This window comes from Cololabis saira, chromosome 20 (genome assembly GCF_033807715.1).
Source record: "Cololabis saira isolate AMF1-May2022 chromosome 20, fColSai1.1, whole genome shotgun sequence".
NCBI classification, from domain to species: domain Eukaryota; kingdom Metazoa; phylum Chordata; class Actinopteri; order Beloniformes; family Belonidae; genus Cololabis; species Cololabis saira.
Window position 1 is genome coordinate 37,359,584 of NC_084606.1, and position 26,691 is coordinate 37,386,274.

The window sequence follows — 26,691 nt, forward strand, 5'->3', positions numbered from 1 at the left end:
AAGGGGGTTATAATTTAAGGGAAAACCTAAACTTCAAATCTTTATTTGTGCGTACAACAAAATGAAGTTTTTGTGTATCAGTTTGTGGAATTAAACTGTGGAATGGTTTGAATTTGAAGTTAAAACAATGTACAAACATAAAACAATATAAGAAGAAATATAAAGAAATGGTTTATGGGAGGTATAAAAGTGAAGACTGTGTTTAAAGATCAGCAGCTGTGTGTGTTTTGCTATTCTGTCATGTTGACTTTGTATGTTTATATACTTAGATATACGTATTATATTTATATCATAGTGATATTTTATTTATATCATAGTTATATTATATTTATGATAGAGCTTACATCTTGTATTAAAAAGGTTATTTTTGTAAAAATGATATATATTTATACAAATTAGTGTATAGTATAAAAAATAAATAGACATATAATTTATGTTTAGTTGTGGAAAGGGGGTGGGATTAAATAAATGTATACTTCCTCCCACTCCTTTTCGATTATGTAGGTTTACTGAACACTAACTAGATGTTTACTAAACACTAACTAGAGGCTTTAGTGAACACTAACTAAACTTTTTTCTCAACATTTAAACATTTTTCTCGAAGTGCATAATGAAAAAAGAATCCTCCTCCTCTAAAATATTATTTTTATTTTTTTTCTGCCTGGCCCTAATACTCTTGCTGATGAATGATTTAGCTAATAGTTTCTGCTCCACTGCTTTGTTTTTAACGATTGACGAACAAAATCAATCTTGATAAAAATCAGACTCCACTTGATGATGAGATTTCCACATTTACTGGTTAGTGAAGCTGCAACAAAGTGAACAGGAGAAAATTCACAAGGAATTCTCTTTTATTGACTTCAAATCCATCTGGAGTGAAGAAGCTGAAACATTCATCTACGCTACGAATAAAGATTTGGGCTTTTCCAGCTGTGGAGATCATGAATATACAGGAGGAACATCTGGATGCTGATCTTCAGGGTCCGGCGGCGTCTTTCTCTTCACCTGCAGAGAAACGGAGAAAAACAAAGAAATCAGCATCTGGAGGACGAACTTGAAGCTGAGACCCAGATCCAGAACACGACAGGTGTGTCTACGTACAGGTGTGTCTACAGTCCGACAGGTGTGTCTACGTACAGGTGTGTCTACGGTCCGACAGGTGTGTCTACGTACAGGTGTGTCTACGTACAGGTGTGTCTACAGTCCAACAGGTGTCTCTACAGTCCGACAGGTGCGTCTACAGTCTGACAGGTGTGTCTACGTATAGTCCAACAGGTGGAGGGGGCGGAGCCTAAACAGGTGTGTCTACGTCCGACAGGTGCGTCTACGTACAGGTGCGTCTACGTACAGGTGTGTCTATGTACAGGTGTGTCTACGTACAGGTGCGTCTACAGTCCGACAGGTGTGTCTACGTACAGGTGTGTCTACGTACAGGTGTGTCTATGTACAGGTGCGTCTACAGTCCGACAGGTGTGTCTACGTACAGGTGTGTCTACAGTCCGACAGGTGTGTCTACGTACAGTCCAACAGGTGGAGGGGGCGGAGCCTCATCAGGTGTGTGTACGTACGGATGGGGCGGAGCCTTGACAGGTGTGTGTACATACAGGGGGCGGAGCCTCGACAGGTGTGTGTACCTACAGGCGGGTTTGGGCGGGGCAGGCGGAGGGGGCGGGGCCTCGACAGGTGTGTGTACCTACAGGCGGGTTTGGGCGGGGCAGGTGGAGGGGGCGGAGCCTACACAGGTGTGTGTACCTACAGGCAGGTTTGGGCGGGGCAGGCGGAGGGGGCAGAGCCTTGACAGGTGTGTGTACCTACAGGCAGGTTTGGGCGGGGCAGGCGGAGGGGGCAGAGCCTTGACAGGTGTGTGTACCTACAGGCAGGTTTGGGCGGGGCAGGCGGAGGGGGCAGAGCCTTGACAGGTGTGTGTACCTACAGGCAGGTTTGGGCAGGGCAGACGCAGGGGGCGGAGCCTACACAGGTGTGTACCTACAGGCGGGTTTGGGCGGGGCAGGCGGAGGGGGCGGGGCCGTGGGCCTGACGCAGGTGAAGGCCACCTCCAGGTAGCGGGTGGGCTCTTTGCAGGAATAGGATCCGAAGACCTGCTCGGTGACGGGGACCTCGCAGGACCGCCGGCTGCCACAGCTGCACACACAAGCACAAGTTCCCATGATGCTCCTCTGCTGTCACCACGGAGACCACGAGCAGAGGCGGAGTCTGACTTTTAAAATACAACTGATTCAGGGTCAGAAACAGAAAACCTCTCATTTGCATTTGGAGCTTTGCAATGCATGTTGGGAAATGTAGTTGATGAGACTGCGAAACCTGCAAGTCCTTATGTTTCCATGGAGGTGGAGACGACATCCCATAATCCTGATAAATGACATCCCATAATCCTATGTATACAGTATATATGTGTGTGTGTGTGTGTGTGTGTGTGTGTGTGTGTGTGTGTGTGTGTGTGTGTGTGTGTGTGTGTGTGTGTGTGTGTGTGTGTGTGTGTGTGTGTGTGTGTGTGTGTGTGTTGTGTGTGTGTGTGAGAGTGTGTGTGTTCCCTACAGGTCCTCCACCACCATCTCGGCCCAGGGGAAGGAGCAGTAAGTGTCCGGACCGTCGTCAGGGTGGCGTTTCCCCTCGCCGCACCTCGTCCCCACCCCCACCTTGTACAGGATGTGGTCCAGGTTTATCTTGCTGCCCACATCTGGGGGGAAACATAACACCAAATCATCCATCACAAACTAAAACAACCTCAACATTACTTTCATCAAGCCATGATTTATTTTACAGAAATAATGTGTTCTTACCACAGGACATGAGAGCAGTTTCATTGAGACACGTGTAGACGACCTCAGCCTCTGGAAAACACACACACACACACACACACACACACACACACACACACACACACACACACACACACACACACACACACACACACACACACACACACGCGCACACACACAGGTAAGAGTCCAGGGAGTGCAGCAGGATCTAGCGGCCTCTAGTGGTCGGATGGTTTATTGCTCTGTACCTACAGTTTCACATGATGTCATTAGTTAAAGTTAAAAACATAAAAATGCAAAGAAACAAATACATTTCTTTTATAATTAAATATATATTTTTTTTAATTATTTAATTTTAAGGGGAGGTATTGGGATCAAATACTAAAGATTAAAATAAAATAAAGTGATTATATTTTATATATTCGTATACCTAATAAAATGGACGGTGAACATTCATTTTAATTTTAATTATTTTTCATTTAATATTTATTGATTCATTTGATAATTATATATAAATTATATGTATAAATATGAAACCTATTTATATAATGTTTAAATATATTAGGCGTATGACTGCGGTATATAGTATCTATAAGTCGTTCAGAACTTTACACACAAAGTATAAAACTTTTACAAAGATAAAAGGAGCCGCCCTTTCAAAATAAATGTTTAGTGAAAGATTTGATTTAAAGTTGTATTTACAGGACTGTCTCAGAAAATTTGAATATTGTGAGAAAGTCCTTTATTTTCTGTAATGCAAAAATGTCATACATTCTGGATTCATTACAAATCAACTGAAATATTGCAATCCTTTTATTATTTTAATATTGCTGATCATCCAGCCAAGACAGCGCGGGCGCGCGCTGCCTTTAATGACGTACGCCGTCAGCTGCGGGAGATTGAAGGAGTCCGGTATGGATTGCTGTATCCAGCCCGGCTGCGTGTAACCCATGATGGCCAGCAGCGTGACTTCACGTCGCCAGATGAAGCCCTGGCATTCATCAGGAAAATAAAAAAAGTGACTACCAGCTAATTTTCTGGGACGATTTATCCAGCTTGCTGTCCATGCGGGACTCTGGCCCGGGGTGAGTGACTGAGTCAATTCAGAAAATGGGACTTTATGTCGTATTTTTTTTATTTTTATTTTTTTTTTATTATTTTTTAATTTTTTCATTTTTTTTATTTTTTTATTTTATTTTTTTTTTTATTTATTAATTTTATTTATTTATTTTTTCTCTTCTAACTATCAATGGGAACAACACCGTTTAAAATTGAAGGCCTAATCATTTCTCTGGTATGATGCCTTGATTAGAAAATATGCACACACCCCTGTCTTTGCTTAAATTGTGTGCATGTGTGTGCGTGTCTGTGTGGGTGTGCGAGTGCATATATGTATATATCATTGTTCTATAGGCCAAAGATCTCCTCAATTTTAATTAACGTTTGTTGTTACCCTGACAAGACAGCGATCGTCAGAATGGCTCAGATTGTTGGTTTCATATGCCTCCATGCGGGACTCTGGCCCGGGTTGAGTGACTGAGTCAATTCAGAAAATGGGACTTTATGTCGTAATTTTTTTTTTTTTTTTTTTTTAATTTATTTATTTATTTATTTATTTATTTATTTATTTATTTATTTTTTTTTTTTTTTTTTCTCTCTTCTAACTATCAATGGGAACAACACCGTTTAAAATTGAAGGCCTAATCATTTCTCTGGTATGATGACTTGATTAGAAAATATGCACACACCCCTGTCTTTGCTTAAATTGTGTGCATGTGTGTGCGTGCCTGTGTGGGTGTGCGAGTACATATATGTATATATCATTGTTCTATAGGCCAAAGATCTCCTTAATTTAATTAACGTTTGTTGTTACCCTGACAAGACAGCGTTCGTCAGAATGGCTCTGATTGCTGGTTTCATATGCCTCATATTTTATTTTATTTATTTTTTTTAAGGTTTTAACTCTGCAGGAGCTCATTTTGTTTTCGTTTTTGTATCTAGCTTTACAGTCGAAAGCATCTCCTTTCGAGAATGGCTTCCTTTGAAGCCAGCACGGCTGTTTCCATCGTTTGGGGATGGGATCATCTAATGTGCGTTGGGTGGGTGGGCGGGGGTTATGGGATGTTGGCTTTTTGTCCCTGTAGGTATGTATATACTCCTGAGTTTTGTTTGTTTTGGTTTTCCCTTTTACCTTTTTTCCTTATATCTCCTCTGGTGGTGGGTGAGTCGGTCTTATTTTCTCTCAGAGAATGTCTATGAGCGATCGTAATCTGCACAAGCCTGATACTGGATCAAACATTACATTCACTAGCTGGAATGTTAAAGGTGTGAATAATCCAATTAAGCGATCAAAGATTTTTTCACATTTGAAACGCTTGGACACTGACATAGCTTTCCTTCAGGAAACTCATTTGCGAAATAAAGATCATTTCAGACTCAAACGAGCTTGGGTGGGTGATATTTTTCATTCAAATTTTGATTCTAGGTCTAGAGGAGTAGCAATTTTGATCAACAAAAGAGTCAATTTCTCCGTCTCCAGGACAATATCTGATAAGAATGGTAGATATCTTATTGTTGCGGGCACTCTATACTGTAACCCTGTATTGTTGGTGAATATATATGCCCCTAATTTTGATGACCCCAATTTTACGGATAGGCTGTTTGGCAACCTCCCTTTCTTAAATACGCATATTACAATACTGGGCGGTGATCTGAATTGTGTTATTAATCCTTCTTTGGACCGTTCGAATCCTCGTACTTTGACTCAATCCTCTATGTCAAAATCTATTACCGATTTTACAGTCAAGAACGGGCTTGTTGATCCGTGGAGGTTCTCACATCCTGGAGATAAGGAATTCTCTTTTTTTTCTCAAGTACATCAGTCATATTCACGTATTGACTATTTTTTTGTTGATGGCTCTCTTCTCCCCAAAGTTACTTCTGTCGTATACCACCCAATTGTTATTTCGGATCACGCCCCTCTAACTTTGAATATAACATGGTCTGAGCGCCCCCGTTTTTCTTCTCCCTGGAGGTTTAATCCATTGCTTTTATCCGACGATGCATTTAATGTTTCTATATCTGCTTCAATAGATGATTTAATTGCATTAAACAAAACAGACTCTACCAGTTTTTCGCTAGTATGGGAATCACTCAAAGCATATTTGCGAGGACAGATTATCTCTTATTCAGCATACGCCAGTAAAATCCGCAGGGCTAAATTACAGGAGCTCACATCTAAAATTCAGGACACAGACAGACTAAACTCAGTCAACCCAAGTCCGAGTTTACTGAAACAACGGCTTGATTTGCAGTCAAAATTCGATCTTATAGCGACAGCCGATTCTGAACGGCTCCTATTACGCGCTCATGCCAACTATTATGAACACGGCGATAAACCAAGCAGGTTATTGGCTCACCAATTAAAAAGGCAAGCAACGTCGAGACTGATTCCCAGCATTAGAGATTCTAATGGCACACTTACCACCGATCCAATCGCCATCAACACAATTTTTAAGTCATACTACTCCTCTCTCTATGAGTCAGAATCTCCACTTGACACAGCAGAAATGACCTCCTTTCTTGATAATATCACTGTCCCTACTATTAATTTGGATGTGGCTAATGGCCTCGATGCTCCTTTCAGCTTGCAAGAAATTGCTGCCGCCATTGAAGCTACGCAAAGCAACAAGGCCCCTGGTCCCGATGGGTTCGGAGCTGAGTTTTTCAAAAAATTCAAAGACAAATTAGCCCCCCTTTTACTTTCAGTGTACAATGAGTCCCTTGATCATGGCTCATTGCCTCCCTCTTTAATGCAGGCGTCCATTGCCCTCCTTTTGAAGAAGGACAAGGACCCTGAATCATGCACTTCTTACAGGCCCTTGTCTTTACTGAATGTGGATGTCAAAATTTTAGCCAAAGCACTAGCAATTCGTCTTGATAAGATCCTCCCTAGCATCATATCTGAGGAGCAGAATGGTTTCATCAAGGGACGCCAGCTCTTTTATAATGTTCGTACACTTCTTAATGTGATTCTCTCTAAAGACTCTTCTCCACTCCCTGAAGTTGTTATCGCAATTGATGCTGAAAAAGCGTTTGATCGTGTCGAATTTAACTATCTTTTTGCAACACTTCATAAATTCGGATTTGGACACAGGTTTATATCGTGGATTAGACTTCTTTACACTTCCCCTCAGGCCAGCATTCACACCAATGACAACTACTCCACTTATTTTACATTATCACGTGGCACGAGACAGGGCTGCCCTCTCTCCCCTTTGCTATTCGCTCTATCCGTCGAACCACTTTCAATTGCTCTAAGAACTCTTCCTCTATTTCGCGGAGTCTCTAGGTCCAATGTGGAACTCAAATTGTCACTTTATGCAGACGACCTCCTTTTATATGTATCTGACCCTTTAACCAGCATTGCACCAATATTATCTCTGTTGAAGAATTATGGATCCTTCTCCGGCTATAAGGTCAATCTTAACAAGTGTGAATGCTTCCCCATAAACTCCTCTGCTTTACAACTCAAACAATCTGATATCCCCTTTAAACTCAGCCCGTCGGGCTTTAGATACTTAGGGATTAATGTGACCCGCACTCTGCCCTCTCTTTTCACCGCTAATTTTTCCTCACTGGTAACTCAAGTGAAGGCGGACTTACAGAGGTGGAACTCCCTACCACTGTCGCTGATAGGAAGAATTAACACAGTGAAAATGACTGTATTGCCTAAATTTCTTTTTTTGTTCCAATGCATTCCTTTATTTCTACCAAAATCTTTTTTTAAATCACTTGACCAAATTGTTTCCAACTTTTTATGGGCCGGTAAGACACCCAGAGTGAGGTATTCGCTTCTCCAAAAATTTAAATTTAATGGGGGTCTAGCACTACCAAACTTTATGCTTTACTATTGGTCAGCGCATATTCACAAACTAATTTATTGGCTTCAGTCTCCTGAGTTATTATGGTGCAGATTGGAGGCTCAGTCACTCTCTTCATCCTCTGTAACGGCCCTACTCTCCTCCTCTTTACCATTGAATCCCTCTAAGTTTACAAATAGCCCTGTGGTGCTTTCCTCCCTTAAGATTTGGTCACAGTTTAGGCGCCACTTTAAATTTGCTTCTCCATCCATCTATACACCTGTTACTAAGAATCATCTGTTCCCTCCATCACTAATAGACACCACTTTTATGATTTGGTACAACCGGGGCATTAAGCACTTCAGGGATCTATATAAGGATGGTATCTTTTCCACATTCTCAGATCTGAGGTCAAAGTTCAATTTGCCTGCCTCCCATTTGTTTCGCTACTTCCAGCTTCGACACTGCGCCTCTGCTTTGTTTCCATGCTTCCCTTCCCTTCCTGCGAACCAACCGTGGGATGATCTTCTAACTATGAAACTCAGTCAAAAGTCTCTGATATCTAAGATATATGCACTGTGTATGACATTTGATGATCATTCTGTAGATAAAGCTCGGGAGGGTTGGGGACGAGAGTTGGGCCTTGACTTCACAGGGGAGCTGTGGGATAAAGCTATCCGTAGCATACGATCTAGCACGCCTTGCGCTAGACTAGAACTTATTCAATTTAAGGTGCTGCATAGAGCCCACCTATCAAAATCCCGATTATCGGAAATATATCCGAATGTTGCAGACTTATGCGACAGATGCCAGGGTTCTCCCTGCAATTTAAGTCATATGTTTTTCTCCTGTCCTAGGTTACAGAAATTTTGGAGTGATTATTCTGTGATCATGTCTAAAGTTCTGGGTAAAAAAGTTGTTATGGCCCCTCTCTTAGCAATATTCGGACTCTCTGTTGACTCCTCACATATCAGCCACACACAGTCAGAAGTATTGGCTTTCACATCCCTTTTAGCAAGACGTCGTATCTTACTTTTATGGAAATCCCCCAGGTCCCCGTCTATTTCTATTTGGCTTAGCGATGTTATGTTTTTTCTTAAATTGGAGAAGGTGAGATACTCGGTAAAAGGCAACTCAGCTAAATTCATTCGCAGATGGCAATCGTTCATAGACCACTTTACCGCGTTGAAGACTCTACCCACCGACTGACCCCCCCCCTCCCTTAATTTTCTTTTCATCTCCTTAATTTGTTTTTTTTTATGTTTTATTTATTTCCAGTTTCATTTCTTGCTCATCTGTTTATTTATTTTTTAACGCTACAGAGACTCTGTTCCTTTGTTAGGTTTTGTGTGTTTAAAAAAAAAAAAAAAAAAAAAAAGGAGACAATGTATAATGCGTCTGTTTGACTACACGTTTCCATGTTTTAAGTGTATGTTGTTTCTTATAAAAAGATCAATAAAAAAAAAAAAAAAAAAAAAAAAATATTGCTGATCATGGCTTACAGCTTAAGAAAACTCAAATATCCTATCTCAAAATATTAGAATATTCTGGGAATCTTAATCTTAAACTGTAAACCATAATCAGCAATATTAAAATAATAAAAGGCTTGCAATATTTCAGTTGATTTGTAATGAATCCAGAATGTATGACATTTTAGTTTTTTTAATTGCATTACAGAAAATAAAGAACTTTATCACAATATTCTAATTTTCTGAGACAGTCCTGTATTATTATTACAAGAATTTGTAATAAGTTTTCATCGTTTTGTGATGAAACATGAAGATCAGTTCCAGACCGGTTCCAGACCGGTTCCAGACCGGTTCCAGACCGGTTCCAGACCGGTTCTAGACCGGTTCCAGACCGGTTCTAGACCGGTTCCAGACCGGTTCCAGACCGGTTCCAGACCGGTTCCAGACCGGTTCCAGACCGGTTCCAGACCGGTTCCAGACCGGTTCCAGACCGGTTCTAGATCGGTTCCAGACCGGTTCTAGACCGGTTCCAGACCGGTACCAGACCGGTTCCAGACCGGTTCCAGACCGGTTCCAGACCGGTTCTAGACCGGTTCCAGACCGGTTCCAGACCGGTTCCAGACCGGTTCCAGACCGGTTCCAGATCGGTTCCAGACCGGTTCTAGACCGGTTCCAGACCGGTTCCAGACCGGTTCCAGACCGGTTCCAGACCGGTTCCAGACCGGTTCTAGACCGGTTCCAGACCGGTTCCAGACCGGTTCCAGACCGGTTCTAGATCGGTTCCAGACCGGTTCTAGACCGGTTCCAGACCGGTTCCAGACCGGTTCCAGACCGGTTCCAGACCGGTTCCAGACCGGTTCCAGACCGGTTCTAGACCGGTTCCAGACCGGTTCCAGACCGGTTCCAGACCGGTTCCAGACCGGTTCCAGACCGGTTCCAGATCGGTTCCAGACCGGTTCCAGACCGGTTCCAGACCGGTTCCAGACCGGTTCCAGACCGGTTCTAGACCAGTTCCAGACCGGTTCCAGACCAGTTCTAGACCGGTTCCAGACTGGTTCCGTTCAGTTTCAGAGAAAAACTCACCGGCAGCTCGAGTGAAGCAGCAGACTGCAGCCAGAACTGAAAACACAAAGGAAGAAGACTGATCACATCCACCACAAACATCTGGACCATCAGACACAAACATCTGGATCATCAGACACAAACATCTGGACCATCAGACACAAACATCTGGATCATCTGACACAAACATCTGGACCATCAGACACAAACATCTGGATCATCTGACACAAACATCTGGACCATCAGACACAAACATCTGGATCATCTGACACAAACATCTGGATTATCTGACACAAACATCTGGATTATCAGACACAAACACCTGGACCATCAGACACAAACATCTGGATCATCTGACACAAACATCTGGACCATCAGACACAAACATCTGGATCATCTGACACAAACATCTGGATCATCAGACACAAACATCTGGATCATCTGACACAAACATCTGGACCATCAGACACAAACATCTGGATCATCTGACACAAACATCTGGACCATCAGACACAAACATCTGGATCATCTGACACAAACATCTGGACCATCAGACACAAACATCTGGATCATCTGACACAAACATCTGGACCATCAGACACAAACATCTGGATCATCTGACACAAACATCTGGACCATCAGACACAAACATCTGGATCATCTGACACAAACATCTGGATCATCTGACACAAACATCTGGACCATCAGACACATCAAAGCTGCTGCAGATGTTTTCATAACCATCTTTGACCCAGATTATAACCAGCCCTCCATCTATGAACCAGTCCTCCAGATTATAATCAGTCCCCCAGACTTTAACCAGTCCTCCAGATTATAACCAGTCCCCCAGACTTTAACCAGTCCCCCAGACTTTAACCAGTCCTCCAGATTATAACCAGTCCCCCAGACTTTAACCAGTCCTCCAGATTATAACCAGTCCCCCAGATTATAACCAGTCCCCAGATTATAACCAGTCCTCCAGACTTTAACCAGTCCTCCAGATTATAACCAGTCCCCCAGATTATAACCAGTCCCCCAGACTTTAACCAGTCCCCCAGACTTTAACCAGTCCCCCAGATTATAACCAGTCCCCCAGACTTTAACCAGTCCCCCAGATTATAACCAGTCCTCCAGATTATAACCAGTCCCCCAGATTATAACCAGTCCCCAGATTATAACCAGTCCTCCAGACTTTAACCAGTCCTCCAGATTATAACCAGTCCCCCAGACTTTAACCAGTCCTCCAGATTTGTTGACTAACCTAAACCACGGCCTGGGCCCTGGGTGATGAAGAGCGTGAGGGGAGGAAGAGGAGGATACTCACGGCTGAAGGTGAGCAGCCTCAGCAGGACCATCTCTCCGTCCGTCTGTCCTCCACCAGTGGAGGCAGAACCTGGACGCCCCGTATTTATACCTCCGCCCGTCTGCAGACAGGCAGACGCCTGTCCCACTGCTGCAGGAATGCAGGGCCTCCGTATCCAGATGTGCCCGGCCTGTAAACAGCTGCAGGGCTTCAGAGGGGGCGTCCATAAACCTGCAGGATCCTGGACAGTGGCGGCTGGTGATAAAAAATGTTGGTGGGGCGCACTGGCGAGTGGGGATTACAACACAACTATAAACTCTACTTGAACATACATTTTTTTGTTATTTTTTATTACATATCACTACATATACTACATATATATATCATTAATATATTCGGAATAAATCACTAACTAACTAACTAACTAACTAACTGACTATACATATACTACATATACATGTAGCATATTTTACATAAACATATTTAAAAATTTTCAAGTAACATATAAGGGTCAAAGACGTATAAGGCCTTTGAGTAGCCCATTTTTAAAATACTTAAAATAAAGATATTTTTGGCCATTTTCCAAACATTTGAAATGTAGTGTACACATACATGTATGTGAAAACTTCAAACAAAGGTATTTTAGTGTTTTTAAACCTTTAAACCGTCATTTGGGGCGACCATTTATCTCAAAATTAATAGATTTCTATAATTTTCTAAAATTTATATTTTAATAAGTATCAGTAATTAAATTACCTGTTCAAGAAAGATAGACACATTTTTCCTTTCATTGTTTGAAAACCATTTTTAAATACATTCTATCCATAATGGCAGTGTCGCCCTCTTACTTACTCTAAAATTCATAAAACTGATTTAAAATGTGTACAAGGTGTATCCACTTATGCATGCTATACCAATAATTTATATTTGAACCAAAACTGATGGACATTCAATTTTGAATTTGATACAGAATTGCCATTTGTTGGTTACCCCACATGACAGGTGGTCACCCCACATGATGCTTTCAAGTTTAATCAAATATAACAGGCTAACAGTTAGCTATATGATTTAAGCTAGCTACTTCTCACCACATATCACTAACAAATTTACCTTCAAAATATAGATTTGCAAATAAAACGAATTATTTACAGTTTTAGGGTGGTCACCCCACATGATATCAAAATGTGACGTATACACTGCAGCAGTTAGAAAGAGGATTTATTTGTAAAGGAGAGAGAGACTACTGACCTGCAGGTTGTCTCTCTGGGACCCTCATGGAGTAACTGGCTGATGCAACATCCTCTTTGAGATGATTGTCAATATAAAAGTCCCTCAATTGTATTTTTTTCATGGTCACCCCAGATGATAATTCAGGCAATGAACATATTCGGACAAGATTAGTTTGTGTATTATGATTGAAATGTGTGTACAAATGTTCCATAACTTTGTCAATAAATCTAAAACAAGTTTGAAAGTATGCCCAATAGGGCAAGCATTATTTTAAAATTGTTTTAATGTGATTTAAAACCAGTTGTCCAAACAGAAGTCAAGGCCGGACGGTCACCCCACATGATGTTTTCACACTTCAGATGGCAGAAAATGACCAATAACCAACATGTTTAAATAAAATAAGAGTGGGCACATGTAGAAGAAACGTATTAGACATACATGTTATATTTTGTATTCATTTTTATGTTTATTATTAGGTAAAAAGTTCCATCGGACAGAAAAAGTAAGCGTCACGTCTTTGACCCATAACCATTTTTCAGATTTTTTCAGTTATTATATAGATATTGACAGATATTGTCTGAAAAATTGTTCAAATATGTTATTTTGTTATTAGAAATTTTTTTAATTTGTTTTGCTGATGAGAAAATATGTTTTTCTATTTTTCTTATTTTTGTGAGGGGGGATAGACTATATATTGTTTTTCGGTACTACCTTGTTCTCTATAGCTGATATAACATGAATTACTCCAATGTGGGATCAATAAAGTTCTTATTTTTGCCATATCAGAAAATTAAATATATTATATTTGGTGCCTAACTGTTTCCCAAGTATATTAGTGCGTGTGTGAATGAATAAATGAGACGTAAAACGTACATTTCTTTGTAGAAAGGCTCTTTATGAAAATAAGTCAATTTACTTGTATTAGTTTGTATTTAGTCTTGCCACATCCAATATGGCGGCGATGTTGACGTACGGCTCAGCGCTCCGTAGACTACTACTTCTCCTTCTCCTGGCACGGCCGCGGCAGCATCCAACTTAAAGATGCATTGCTGCCACCTACCGTACCGGAGTGTGAAACAGTAGATTAGCGGGGGGAAAAAACAGACTGCTTGGTGTGTGGTCGGCCGCCGGCCGTCCTGGAGTACCGGCCGTTCTGTGATTCTCCAGATCACACAGATGGCCAGTCCGCCCCTGGCTGCAGCTGGTTTAGACCTGTCTGCAGTAACCAGGTCCACATGTGGACCGTGAGGCTGCCCAGACCTGATCCCAGGTTCTGACCACCATCAATCCCCTCAAACTGTTCCATTTCCTGACCAACGTGAACATTGGCCCCTCCCTCGGTTTCTGGCTGCTGGACACGCTGAAGGGTCGCACTCAGGTAGTCCGCTACAATGACCACACCTCTCCCTGTGACCACCAACATCGAGGTGCCACAGGGGTATGTCTTATCCCCGCGGCTCTTCTCCCTCTACACCAACGACCTCTGATCAGCCTCCCCTCTTGTCAAGCTGCTGAAATACGCAGATGACACCACCATCGTGGGGCTGATCAAAGACGGCAGGGAGGACGACTACAGGTCAGAGGTGGAGAGGACAGTGAACAAGTGAAGGGACTACGACCTCATCCTCAATGAAGCTAAAACTGTGGAACTGGTCATTGACTTCCGTAAAGACACTCCCGTCAAGGCACCCATCGTCATCAACAACCAACCCATCTCTGCCACAGACTCATTCAAATTCCTTGGCTCACACATCAACAATAAACTGAACTGGGACCACCACACCACTCATCTGCTCAAAACAGCAAACCAGAGACTATTTCACCTCAGCCATTAGCAAACAGCAGACAACACACCCGGAGGCTGCTTTTATTGTTGCGGGTGACTTCAATCACTCCAACCTGAAGACAATCCTCCCCAGATTTCGTCAACATGTTTCCTGCCACACCAGAGGAGACAAGACTCTGGACCATGTTTATTCCAACATCTCAGGAGCATACAGAGCGACACCCCTCCCCCACATAGGACAGTCTGACCACCTCTCCCTGATTTTATGCCCTACATACTCTCCACTCATCCACCGTGTGAAACCCACAGTGAGGACAATAAAAGTGTGGCCTGTGTGGAGGCCTGTGAATCTGCATCTTCTAATGCTGTGCTTTCTTTTTCAGGGGTTTGGAGTCATGTTGGCCCACATTAAGAAAAAGAAGACCTGTGGCTGGTTGCCAACAGCTTCAGAGATGTCCCACAGCAACAAGCAGAAACTTCAAGCAAAGAAAACAAAAAATTTGAACAACCAGTCTCAGGACAACAGAAGCAGCCGGCCAGAAGAACCACTGAGTTTTATTGACCCAGAGATTTATAAGATATATGACCAAAATGTGGGTACTCAAATACAATTTGCCCTTGAAGAACTTGAAAGAATAATTTGGGCAATAGTTCACGCACTACATAACCCCCCTGGGAAGCTGATGTAGAAATCTTCCAGGAAATATACTTTTTAATAGTAAACGGTGAAGGTGTTAGAGGTGATAAACCCAAACCAATACCTGAAAAACTTTATCCTATAATTAATCTGGCTCCTTGGAAACACTGAAAACTTGATTTGCTGGTCATTGACTGGATCTTCTCTATTGATCCTAGTAACTTTATGCATTCCCAGTTGGAAAAAAGCTCAACATTTACGACAACAGGGAGAAACTCACCAAACTTGAGGAAATGAGGAAGGGCATTTTCTGTTGTGGAAGAGCATGTCATCAAGTAGATGCAACAGTGGATGCAACAGTAGACAAACGATAAAATAAACAAACACACTTAGACTAATAAACACAGTTGTGATGGGATCAGTGGTCCAGCTCACAACACAAAACTAAACTTGTTAAATGTGTTAACTAAGTTTCTCTGCCCAGACACAAAACAGCCTCTTACACTGATCTTTGTATTTGAATAAAAAGGTGGTTTGGTCTGGCCGGTCAGCGTTCCTTGGTGAACAGCTGGGTGGTTACGCTCCGCAGGTGATCCTGATAAAGAGCAGCTCTCTCTCTCCTGCTCTCCTCATCTCAGTGTGGATGAGTGGTGCATTATGGGTACAGCAGCTGGTCCTCCTTCAGCTCCAGGTCAGTCCAAAGGCGTTCACGTCGGGACATTCAAGGGTCCCTTGTTCGGCTCATCTGGGGCTCAGAACGTTTGCGGGTCACTCGTTGCAGCTGCAGACTGTGGTTGCCATTCCATGACAACCAAACGCTTCTTCAGTCACGATAATGGAGAAGGCCGGCCCATAACTAGTAGCTCTTCATGCTAAAATAGTGTGTGCTGTGGTCTTTTTCATGGCTCACAGAGAACTCCATGGGACCGTGGACAGGTCTGAGGTAGAAGAGATCTTGGGAACAAGAGAGGAGGAAGGAGAGAAAAAGAGAAAGAAAGAGGGGGGGCTGCTCTTTATACCTGGGCCCAGGCTGCCATGAATCAGAAAGCGGCCCCTCCTGCCTTTTGGGGTCTATGCCCAACGAGGGTGCTATTCCTTATCATCAGTTCCCAGAGGATATTAGCTGGTGTCGTGCAACAAAGGGAGTGCTGGTTCAGTTATTACAGAGTTATTAATAAATGTCTTGCAATAGTTTTTAATAATGAAAATGACATGTCAAATTGAATCATCAAAACGAATACTTATCAGGAAATAATAATAAACAGCACAATCAGTCTTAATGTAGCTGTTATTCTATGCGTGCCTGACTGTTGCCAGATTGTTTCCAGGGTTGGTGCTATAGAATAACAGTGAAGGAAGTCGTCACTACACCACTACCAAATATTAACATGGTGATGTTATTGTTTGGACACATGCAGGTCACTAAGGTTTGAGGTCTGGTCTCTACATCTGAGATACCAAGGTCTGGTATGAAAGCTTTGTTTCTGTCTCTCCTCCATTTTATTTAATAGGTTGAGACGAATCTTGAAAGTTTGTTTTCTGCATGTTCTTTTCTCAAGGAATCCTGGTCTTTTGAGTCCAGGAAGTTCTTATAAACATAGCGAAAACCAGACCAAGAGGAGACTAATCACTTCATAAATGTAATGAAAGATATGAACATTTTGGCATTTGTAGACGGTAGAAAGTACCGGGATAGAAGATTTACTAAAAGTTGAGCGAAGCAGGATTTGTACAAATGCCAATTGTGGTCATCAGATAACACACCTGAACAGGGACTTGAACCCTGGACCCTCAGATTAAAAGTCTGATGCTCTTCCAGCTGAGCTACTCAGGTCACATTTGGAATGTTTTCTTTCTTCTTTTCTTCATGTTTTTACAACTATAAGTTATTTCAGAGGTTTTGAAAAGTCCTGGAGGAACTTTCAGTGGTTGTTCCTCTTAAACATGACAGGAAATGCTGCTCAATTCTGCTTTAAACTTTGCAGGTTTTTCTTCCATTGACGCCTGATTTATTATTCTGCTTAAAAGTGGCTCATTTTCATTTTTCTGGATATCCCCAATTCAACATTGGGAAATCATTTCCATGAGTAAATAAGAGAAATAGCGTGAGGTTCAAACAGTGTAAACACATATGTTCTTACCCTGACCTTATGAGATTTTAAGTTTTTAAGGACTTCATTAAATATGAATGATGTAGTGTATTGTAGTGGTTATGGTGTCTGTCTCACATGTAAAATGTCGCTGGTCTGAGTCTAAACTCCTGGATCAGGACTGACCAGTGAACAGAAAATCCCCAACTTCATCAATTAAAGCTTTTTCAGCAGACAAACTGCAACTGCTGATGGTCATCCTCTTCACCATTGTATCAGTCATGCGTGTCCACTGTACCAAATATCTGGTCTCCCCGTCGGGGAATGGAACCCCGGTCTTCTGCGTGACAGGCAGAGATACTGTCCACTATACTAACGAGGACAACTGACAGGTCTCTTTCACAGCTCGCAGGGAATCACACGCTGCCATCTAAAGGATTCCGTAACAACCTTGAGATTCTTGATTTTGAGTCTTTATTAGGGATCATCGTAAAACAGACCAGAGTGTCTACAATAAAAGAATGTGAATGCGTGAATAAGAAATAGATTAAACCGCTTTGCATTTGTGATGATAGGTAACAGAAAAGGTATCAAACTGGTGAGAAATGAAACTGGTGAGAAATGAAAAAAGTTCAATTAAATCTGCCAATCTGTTGAGTATAGCGTGTCATCCTCGAAACTCACCAGTGTCTCCTGTTAAGGATTTACATTTAGCTCTTTTAAATATCAGGTCTCTGGTTGGCAAATCTTTCTTAACAACATTTGGCATTTTAACAGAGATAGGTTACTCGTGTTTCACATGTGATGATTTCTATTTTAATAAAGCAAATATTATAAAAATTATAAACAAGCAATAATCTTTAACCAGTCCAAAGAAAGTTTGTTTAGCTCAGTCCATTTGATTTAAGCCCTTTTTCCGCTTTTCAGTCTTCTTTAAGTTTGTCTGTTTCCACTGCTGTGTTCAGCTCAGCTGCACATCAGTGAACTGAGAGTGTTATGTGACATAACACAACTTTAACATCAGCAGCAGGACAGGGATATAACTTATGTCCCTGTCCTGCTGCTGATGAGGAGGTTGCTCACCTGCTGCAGGTGCACGGGCTGCGCCTGCGCCTGCACCTGCGCCTGTGCATGCGCCGGCGCATACAGGCGGCTCACCGCAACAATCATCTTTGAATTTTGGAGTTGTTAGTGACTTAAAACATTCAAGTACATGATTTGAGGCCAAGAAAAAGTATTCTGTTCATATTTAGTCCACTCAGGACAGCCGTCCGCCAAATATCATGGTAAAAAATTGTCTGTACTGTATCTATTAGTGTAACTTAAATGAAGTAAAGTACAGAAAACCAGGGGACTCTGTGAGGTAGAACCTTAACCTTATTTAACCTTACAGGACTGTCTCAGAAAATTAGAATATTGTGATAAAGTTATTTATTTTCTGTAATGCAATTAAAAAAACAAAAATGTCATCCATTCTGGATTCATTACAAATCAACTGAAATATTGCAAGCCTTTTATTATTTTAATATTGCTGATTACGGCTGATTACGAGGATATTTGAGTTTTCCTTAAGCTTGATTTGATGAAGGAAACATGTAGACTGCACCTTTTTTTTCTTTCTTATTTCTTGAGGAATCTTTGTTATCCCCATGGAAGTCCAGTCATTTTTTTTTTTTTTTTTTTTTTTTTTTTAAGTTATCCTATTTAGATTCCAGACTGAATAAGCAGCGGAATCATTTCATTTTCAAGAATGCACATTTCTTATTGTTCACTTGAAATATGGCAGATATGTTTACACTAAATACATTTGATGGAAGTACATATCTTGTTTACTTGAATCAATGAACTCATTAAATCCAGGGCTTGACCGTTTTCAGTGTTTTCCACCAATAGAGGGCGCTCTCATGCAAGTGCAGCTTTCCCTGGTCAAAGTTAAGTAAGTCAAAGAGCAAATGTTTACATAGTCATAAAATAAATTATTTTGTGTCTTTGAAAAATACATGTCAAATGTTCAAAAAACCTTGTTATTTACTTAATGAGTGTTGTTAGAGGAACTGAGTTAATTGATTGGCTATTTATTTACAAATGTCACCACAGATGAAGACAAAATCAATCTTGTATGGAAAAAAGCATTAAAAATCACAATAATCGAAGAATCGTGGCACCAATAATCGAATCGAATCGACAATCGTTATAATCGAAGAATCGAAGAATCGAAGCTCCAATAATCGAAATCGAATCTAATCATGACGTACCCTTGTTTGCACACCCCTACTGGCAGTCTTATCTCTTACTTCTTGCTTTTATTTCATTACTTTAAATAATCTTTTTGAGGGTAGAATAAGCTTTGCTTCAGCCTACACCTTTTTCGGTCTAGATGTTATTTGTATATTGGAAACTTTTTTTTAATGTTTTCTTTGAACAGTGTATTCGTTTCCTTGTTGTCATTTTTATTTTATTTTTAATTTTGTCAAAGCTATTTTGATGTTTGTCTTATTTTTATTCTTTTTTTGTGATGTCATGACCCAAATAAACTAAAACTAAAACTAACCTAAAGGTTCACATACTTTTCTTTGCCACTATATTACTACCAGACCATGTCACGGACCTCAGGAAATGGTCTCGCCTGGTTAACAAAGCAACATATGTCTACTTTATAGTTCTTCTTTAAGCTCGTGGTTCCGCCAGTTAACAAAGGTGTGAGCGACCTGCGACACAAAAGAGGAAGTGAGTCAGCTCCATCCACAAAAAGAAATGCAGTTGTGACACGAAGCTCGCAGCAAAAAACAAGCCCTACCTCCGAATTAAGAGCCTCTGTTTCTCAGAGGACTGATCTCAGGACGACAGAGAGAACAGACAGAAACACATTAAAAAAGCAAGGAAGAGGTTTTGTGAATGGTTCAGAAATTCATCCACGATCTGTTAAAGTTCAGATGTGAAGTTGTGTTAAATTGCCTTCTCCTGTAATTACAGATACTCAGGTTGACTACTTGAAAATGTTTCTTACCCAAGTCGTTCAGTTTGTATTATATGTTTTAAAAGCTCAGGCAATATAGCTACTAGTCCAAGAGGACACAAATGTTTAACATATTTTTTTAGTTGAGAAGTTCTTGTGCAATTGCATTTACATTTAACTCAACATGTTAACTGTGATTTATTTAAAGCTGCACTATGTAACTTTTCCACCTTAATCTAATATTTCATCATCATCATTGTGATGGTACATCAACTTCCAACAGGTTTAATGAACCTCTATCATGGTCTGAGGGGTCTGTATCGCCTTCACTGGCACTATGTAACTTTGAGGAGCATGGTAGGAACCCTGCCACACTAAAAAACTACACATTTTTACGGCTTTGACTGCTTTACAGCATACGTCACTTCCCCCTCCTTCCCGATTCGTAGTCGAGACGAAAATGGGCGGGGCGTGGAGCGCAGAGCTCAGCAGAAGCTGGTAACCCGTTGCTGTTGTAGCTGCAGCAGCTCCACACAACAGATGTGGGGAAAAGAACGCTAATGGTTTAACTTTTCACCGCTTTCCTGCTCGGAGGCAGAACCACGGAGGCCAAGTATCTGATAACAAAGTAAAAGAGTAAAAGAGTCATCGGCTCGCTTAGATCGCGGCTGTAACGACCAAACCTTTCACACAGTAAACCACAAACACTCACACAGACCGGGTCGGATCAAAACACGGGTTTTATTCCCCACTTCGCCAGCTAAACGCAGTTGCTGGCCAGCTCTCTGCGGTGCGATTAACCCCAATCTTCAGATAAAACTAGTTTGTTGAGGAAAAAATATTAACTCTTATTTATAGCTGCAGAGGAAAAAAATAATCTCACGAGGAAAACAAAAATATTGCTCACGCCTCGGAGCCTCTTCAACATAATATAGCAGTCAAAAAAAAAAGAAAAGAGAAGTAAGAGGGATACAAAACATGTACTGTATGTTGTACTATTATACAAATTTATTGAAACACATGGCGAGTCAAACATTTACCAAAGCAGCTGCCAAACACTCCTAAACAAGGTAGCCGGAGACGGTGGTTGTGCACAACTGCGACAGTAAATCCTTTCTAAAGAGTGCAGCTCCGACGAGGAGCTCCACTCTTTAGTAGGGATTTCATATGGATCCAAACCGTTAAAAATTATTATTTTCTCCATATACTGCTTCCTGGCTTCCTTGCTTAAGGTATCCCGGTAAATTCAAGTTCCTTTCCAGCAGTTTAACATCTTTTTTTGCGTTCCGTCTGTTCACTTGGTGAAACAGAAAAGTCCGTCCCGTCTTCATTTGCTATCAAAACAAATGCACGCATGCAACAAAAGCTGAAAGCTACATTGTGCTGCTTTAAGCGAAACATGAGGCCGACCTCGTAAGCCTTTATTTTTATTTATTTTTTCTACTTGTCAATACTGTATTATACTTGACCAAAACCTTTTCTAGGCTTTGGTTGCTTGTCCTTTATATTTATATATAATTCCTATTTCTGTTATCATTCGTTTCGTTAAATGCCAGGGGGTTGCGTAATAACATTAAGAGGAAAGCACTATTTCTTTTTGCAAAACAATTTAAATCAGACCTTTTATTTTTTCAAGAATGTCATTCAATTGAGGGTTTCCTGGAGGTCGCAATGGGTCAATGCAGAGTCCTTACAAACACCAGGAAACTGGACCATATTACACCAGGAAACTGGACCACATTACACCAGGAAACCGGACCACATTACACCGGGAAACTGGACCATATTACACCAGGAAACTGGACCATATTACACCAGGAAACTGGACCATATTACACCAGGAAACTGGACCATATTACACCAGGAAACCGGACCATATTACACCAGGAAACCGGACCATATTACACCAGGAAACCGGACCATATTACACCAGGAAACTGGACCATATTACACCAGGAAACCGGACCATATTACACCAGGAAACTGGACCATATTACACCAGGAAACTGGACCATATTACACCAGGAAACTGGACCACATTACACCAGGAAACTGGACCACATTACACCAGGAAACCGGACCATATTACACCGGGAAACTGGACCATATTACAACAGGAAACTGGACCATATTACACCAGGAAACTGGACCATATTACACCAGGAAACTGGACCATATTACACCAGGAAACTGGACCACATTACACCAGGAAACTGGACCATATTACACCAGGAAACTGGACCACATTACACCAGGAAACTGGACAATATTACACCAGGAAACTGGACCATATTACACCAGGAAACTGGACCACATTACACCAGGAAACTGGACCATATTACACCAGGAAACTGGACCACATTACACCAGGAAACTGGTCCATATTACACCAGGAAACTGGACCACATTACACCAGGAAACTGGACCATATTACACCAGGAAACTGGACCATATTACACCAGGAAGCTGGACCACATTACACCAGGAAACTGGACCATATTACACCAGGAAACTGGACCACATTACACCAGGAAACTGGACCATATTACACCAGGAAACTGGACCATATTACACCAGGAAACTGGACCATATTACACCAGGAAACTGGACCATATTACACCAGGAAACTGGACCATATTACACCAGGAAGCTGGACCACATTACACCAGGAAACTGGACCATATTACACCAGGAAACTGGACCACATTACACCAGGAAACTGGTCCATATTACACCAGGAAACTGGACCACATTACACCAGGAAACTGGACCACATTACACCAGGAAACTGGACCACATTACACCAGGAAACTGGACCACATTACACCAGGAAACTGGACCACATTACACCAGGAAACTGGACCATATTACACCAGGAAACTGGACCACATTACACCAGGAAACTGGACCATATTAAACCAGGAAACTGGACCATATTACACCAGGAAACTGGACCATATTACACCAGGAAACTGGACCATATTACACCAGGAAACTGGACCACATTACACCAGGAAACTGGACCACATTACACCAGGAAACTGGACCATATTACACCAGGAAACTGGACCATATTACAACAGGAAACTGGACTATATTACACCAGGAAACTGGACCACATTACACCAGGAAACTGGACCATATTACACCAGGAAACTGGACCATATTACACCAGGAAACTGGACTATATTACACCAGGAAACTGGACCACATTACACCAGGAAACTGGACCACATTACACCAGGAAACTGGACCACATTACACCAGGAAACTGGACCATATTACACCAGGAAACTGGACCATATTACACCAGGAAACTGGACTATATTACACCAGGAAACTGGACCATATTACACCAGGAAACTGGACCACATTACACCAGGAAACTGGACCACGTTACACCAGGAAACTGGACCACGTTACACCAGGAAACTGGACCACATTACACCAGGAAACTGGACCATATTACACCAGGAAACTGGACCATATTACACCAGGAAACTGGACCATATTACACCAGGAAACTGGACCATATTACACCAGGAAACTGGACCATATTACACCAGGAAACTGGACCACATTACACCAGGAAACTGGACCACATTACACCAGGAAACTGGACCATATTACACCAGGAAACTGGACCATATTACACCAGGAAACTGGACCACATTACACCAGGAAACTGGACCATTTTACACCAGGAAACTGGACCACATTACACCAGGAAACTGGACCATATTACACCAGGTAATTGGACCATATTACACCAGGAAACTGGACCATATTACACCAGGAAACTGGACCATATTACACCAGGAAACTGGACCATATTACACCAGGAAACTGGACCATATTACACCAGGAAACTGGACCATATTACACCAGGAAACTGGACCATATCACACCAGTCATGAAATCGCTACACTGGCTTCCAGTGAGTCAAAGGATAGAGTTTAAAATCTTCCTGCTGGTCTACAAGGACCTGAATGGTCTTGGACCAGTACATGGTTGATCTGTTAGTTCCTATGAAGCTCCCAGACCCCTGAGCTTCATCTGGATCTGTTAGTTCCTATGAAGCTCCCAGACCCCTGAGCTTCATCTGGATCTGGTTTGTTGTGGTTCCAGAACCAGAACCAAGCAAGGTTCAGCAGCGTTCAGTTATTCTGCTCCTCACCGGTGGAACAAACTTCCTGTAGACCTGAGGTCTGCTCCAACTGTAGATCCTTTAAATCAGGATAAAAACATTACTGTTTAATCAAATACTTACCTGCTGGACTCTACTGCCCTTACTTTTTAATAACTTGTGTTTTTTATTATTTTACCTTCTTTTCTCATAATTTTATTTCATTTTATTTGTTATTTACTGTCTAATTATGTCTTGCTGCTTTTAATGTCGATGTAAAACACTTTGAATTACCTTGTGTTGAATTGTGCTATACAAATAAACTTGTCTTGCCTGGTTTTCACATGGGACACAACCAGTACTGGAGTTGAGGGGGGATGAAGGGGGATGGTATCCCCCCTGAAATAAAAACGGTCCAAATCATCCCCCCTGAAATAAAAACGGTCCAAATCATCCCCCCCTGAAATAAAAACGGTCCAAATCATCCCCCCCTGAAATAAAAATGGTCCAAATCATCCCCCCTGTAAAACTGCCATCCCTCCTTTCCATCCCTTATGTCATTTCATCAATGAATGTGGTTTTACTGCTATTTCAACATTTAGAGTCATCACCAGAAAAATAACACCAGAAAAATGTGACAATTTTCACCTGATTCAGGTAAATTTTCACTTGAAATAAGTAGGAAAATCTGTCAGTGGGACAAGATTTATCTTCTCATTACAAGCAAAAAAATCTTGTTCCACTGGCAGATTTTTCTACTTATTTCAAGTGAAAATCTACTTGAAACAGGTGAAAATTGTTGTTTTTTCCAGTGATGAGTCTTGTTTTAAGTGTAATGAGATTTATTTTACTAAAATGAGACATTTTAACTAGAAATAAGACAAATATTCTTGTTAAGATTGTGAGTTTTTGCAGTGATCCATGTTACTTATCCTGTGAAGGACAGAGTCATATTGATAAGTTCAGAAAAGTGTTTTTTATTGTTGTGTTTTGATGTATTTGATGTAAGCCCAGTGGATATTTAAAGCTTACAGAAGGCTGCATTTAACTGCTGCTATGTCATTCCTGCAGTATTTCTGCAGCTGTTTTGGTCACTGCTATTATTTGTAATATATTATATTATTTGTAATCAGCACAAATTATCTGTCCCCATATGATAAAATCCACCATCCCCCCTGATTATTTTTTACAACTCGAGTACTGGACACAACACTGCTGGAGTTGCCTGATTTGTGACAGATTTAAAGGAAATGTTCTACCTGCGGCAGGTGTGTTGTGTAGTGGAATCTGATTGGTCAGTCCGGCACCTCAGCCAATCACCGCCTTGTGACGTCAGCGCCGCCCCCAGCGTAGATAAGTCAAACATTTGAACCGGTTTGTTTTCATAGTTTCAGTCGGAGGAAGGGAATCCTCGGCGAGCAGAAAGCGACTCCAGCAGACATTTCACTCAGTGTCAGTAATAAACCAGCAGGTTCCCGTCGTGTGGGAGCTTTTGGAGCAGAAACCGGCGAAACCAGCGAGGACGAGGACCACAATGTCGGCTCCGGCGCTGCAGGTGATGTGGAGACCTCAAGCCTGATTTATGGTTCTGCGTTAAATCGACGCAGAGTCTACGCCGTAGGGTGCGCATCGCCGCGTACATTACGCCGTAGGCTCAGCGTCGGTCTAACGCAGAACCATAAATCAGCCTCCAGCTGGACCATCGATACTGGTTGTTCTAGTCGGTGACAGGTTCACTGTCACGGTGGCGGGCTGGATTTTCCTGTTGCTCTGGTTTCTTTGTGGTTATTATCACCGAGTAATCCATTAGTGACGGCTAAATAATTGCTTTGATGTGGTTTTAACACATTGTTGACTTCAAATAAATAGGTTTGATTGTCCAGACGATCTCTATTGGGAGTGGGTGAACTTTAAACCTCTATTTTTGTGTTTATTGGCAGGTTTTAGTAATTAAAACGCCTTTTTTTAATAGTTTTAACAGATGACATTTGCACCTATCCTCTTAATTTTAAAATGTCTCGTTCTGATCAATACCTCCCAATATTGATATCCAAGACAGGTGGTTGTTGTTTTTAAATTTAATATTTGCAATAAAAGTGCAAAAAATGTAGAACAATAGACATCTATATAATCCAATCACGTAACTGACTTTAAAAACAATATTTCTACACACTAAGAGGATAAATCATTATTAGGATATTACTCTACACTGTATCTTATCAGGGCCTTTAGTCCCAAATACTGATCCTGGGTAAGTTCCCGTGTTTAGTTTAAAAGTCTTAATCGTATAGACTGTGAACAAAGTATGATCAGTCTCTATGTTCTTAAGAAATCAGTGTTGCAGTAAATGACGCTGCCATTTCCAATGTGAAACAAATGTGTCATACTTT

The 26,691-nt window shown here is 41.4% G+C and overlaps 1 protein-coding gene and 1 non-coding gene across 2 annotated transcripts in view; one reads left to right on the forward strand and one right to left on the reverse strand.

Moving 5' to 3' along the window:
* The first annotated feature begins 13,882 nt into the window (after positions 1-13,882).
* Positions 13,883-26,691, forward strand: part of pkn3 (protein kinase N3) — a 50,192-nt gene continuing 37,383 nt past the window's right edge. Inside the window, exons 1-4 of the mRNA XM_061710228.1 lie at positions 13,883-13,927; positions 13,977-14,144; positions 14,215-14,301; positions 14,876-14,974. Of these exons, the coding sequence (XP_061566212.1) occupies positions 13,883-13,927; positions 13,977-14,144; positions 14,215-14,301; positions 14,876-14,974 (399 nt within the window). The remainder of the gene's footprint in view (positions 13,928-13,976; positions 14,145-14,214; positions 14,302-14,875; positions 14,975-26,691) is intronic.
* Positions 16,891-16,963, reverse strand: trnak-uuu (transfer RNA lysine (anticodon UUU)). The gene has a single exon. It is a non-coding gene; the product is annotated as a tRNA-Lys (tRNA).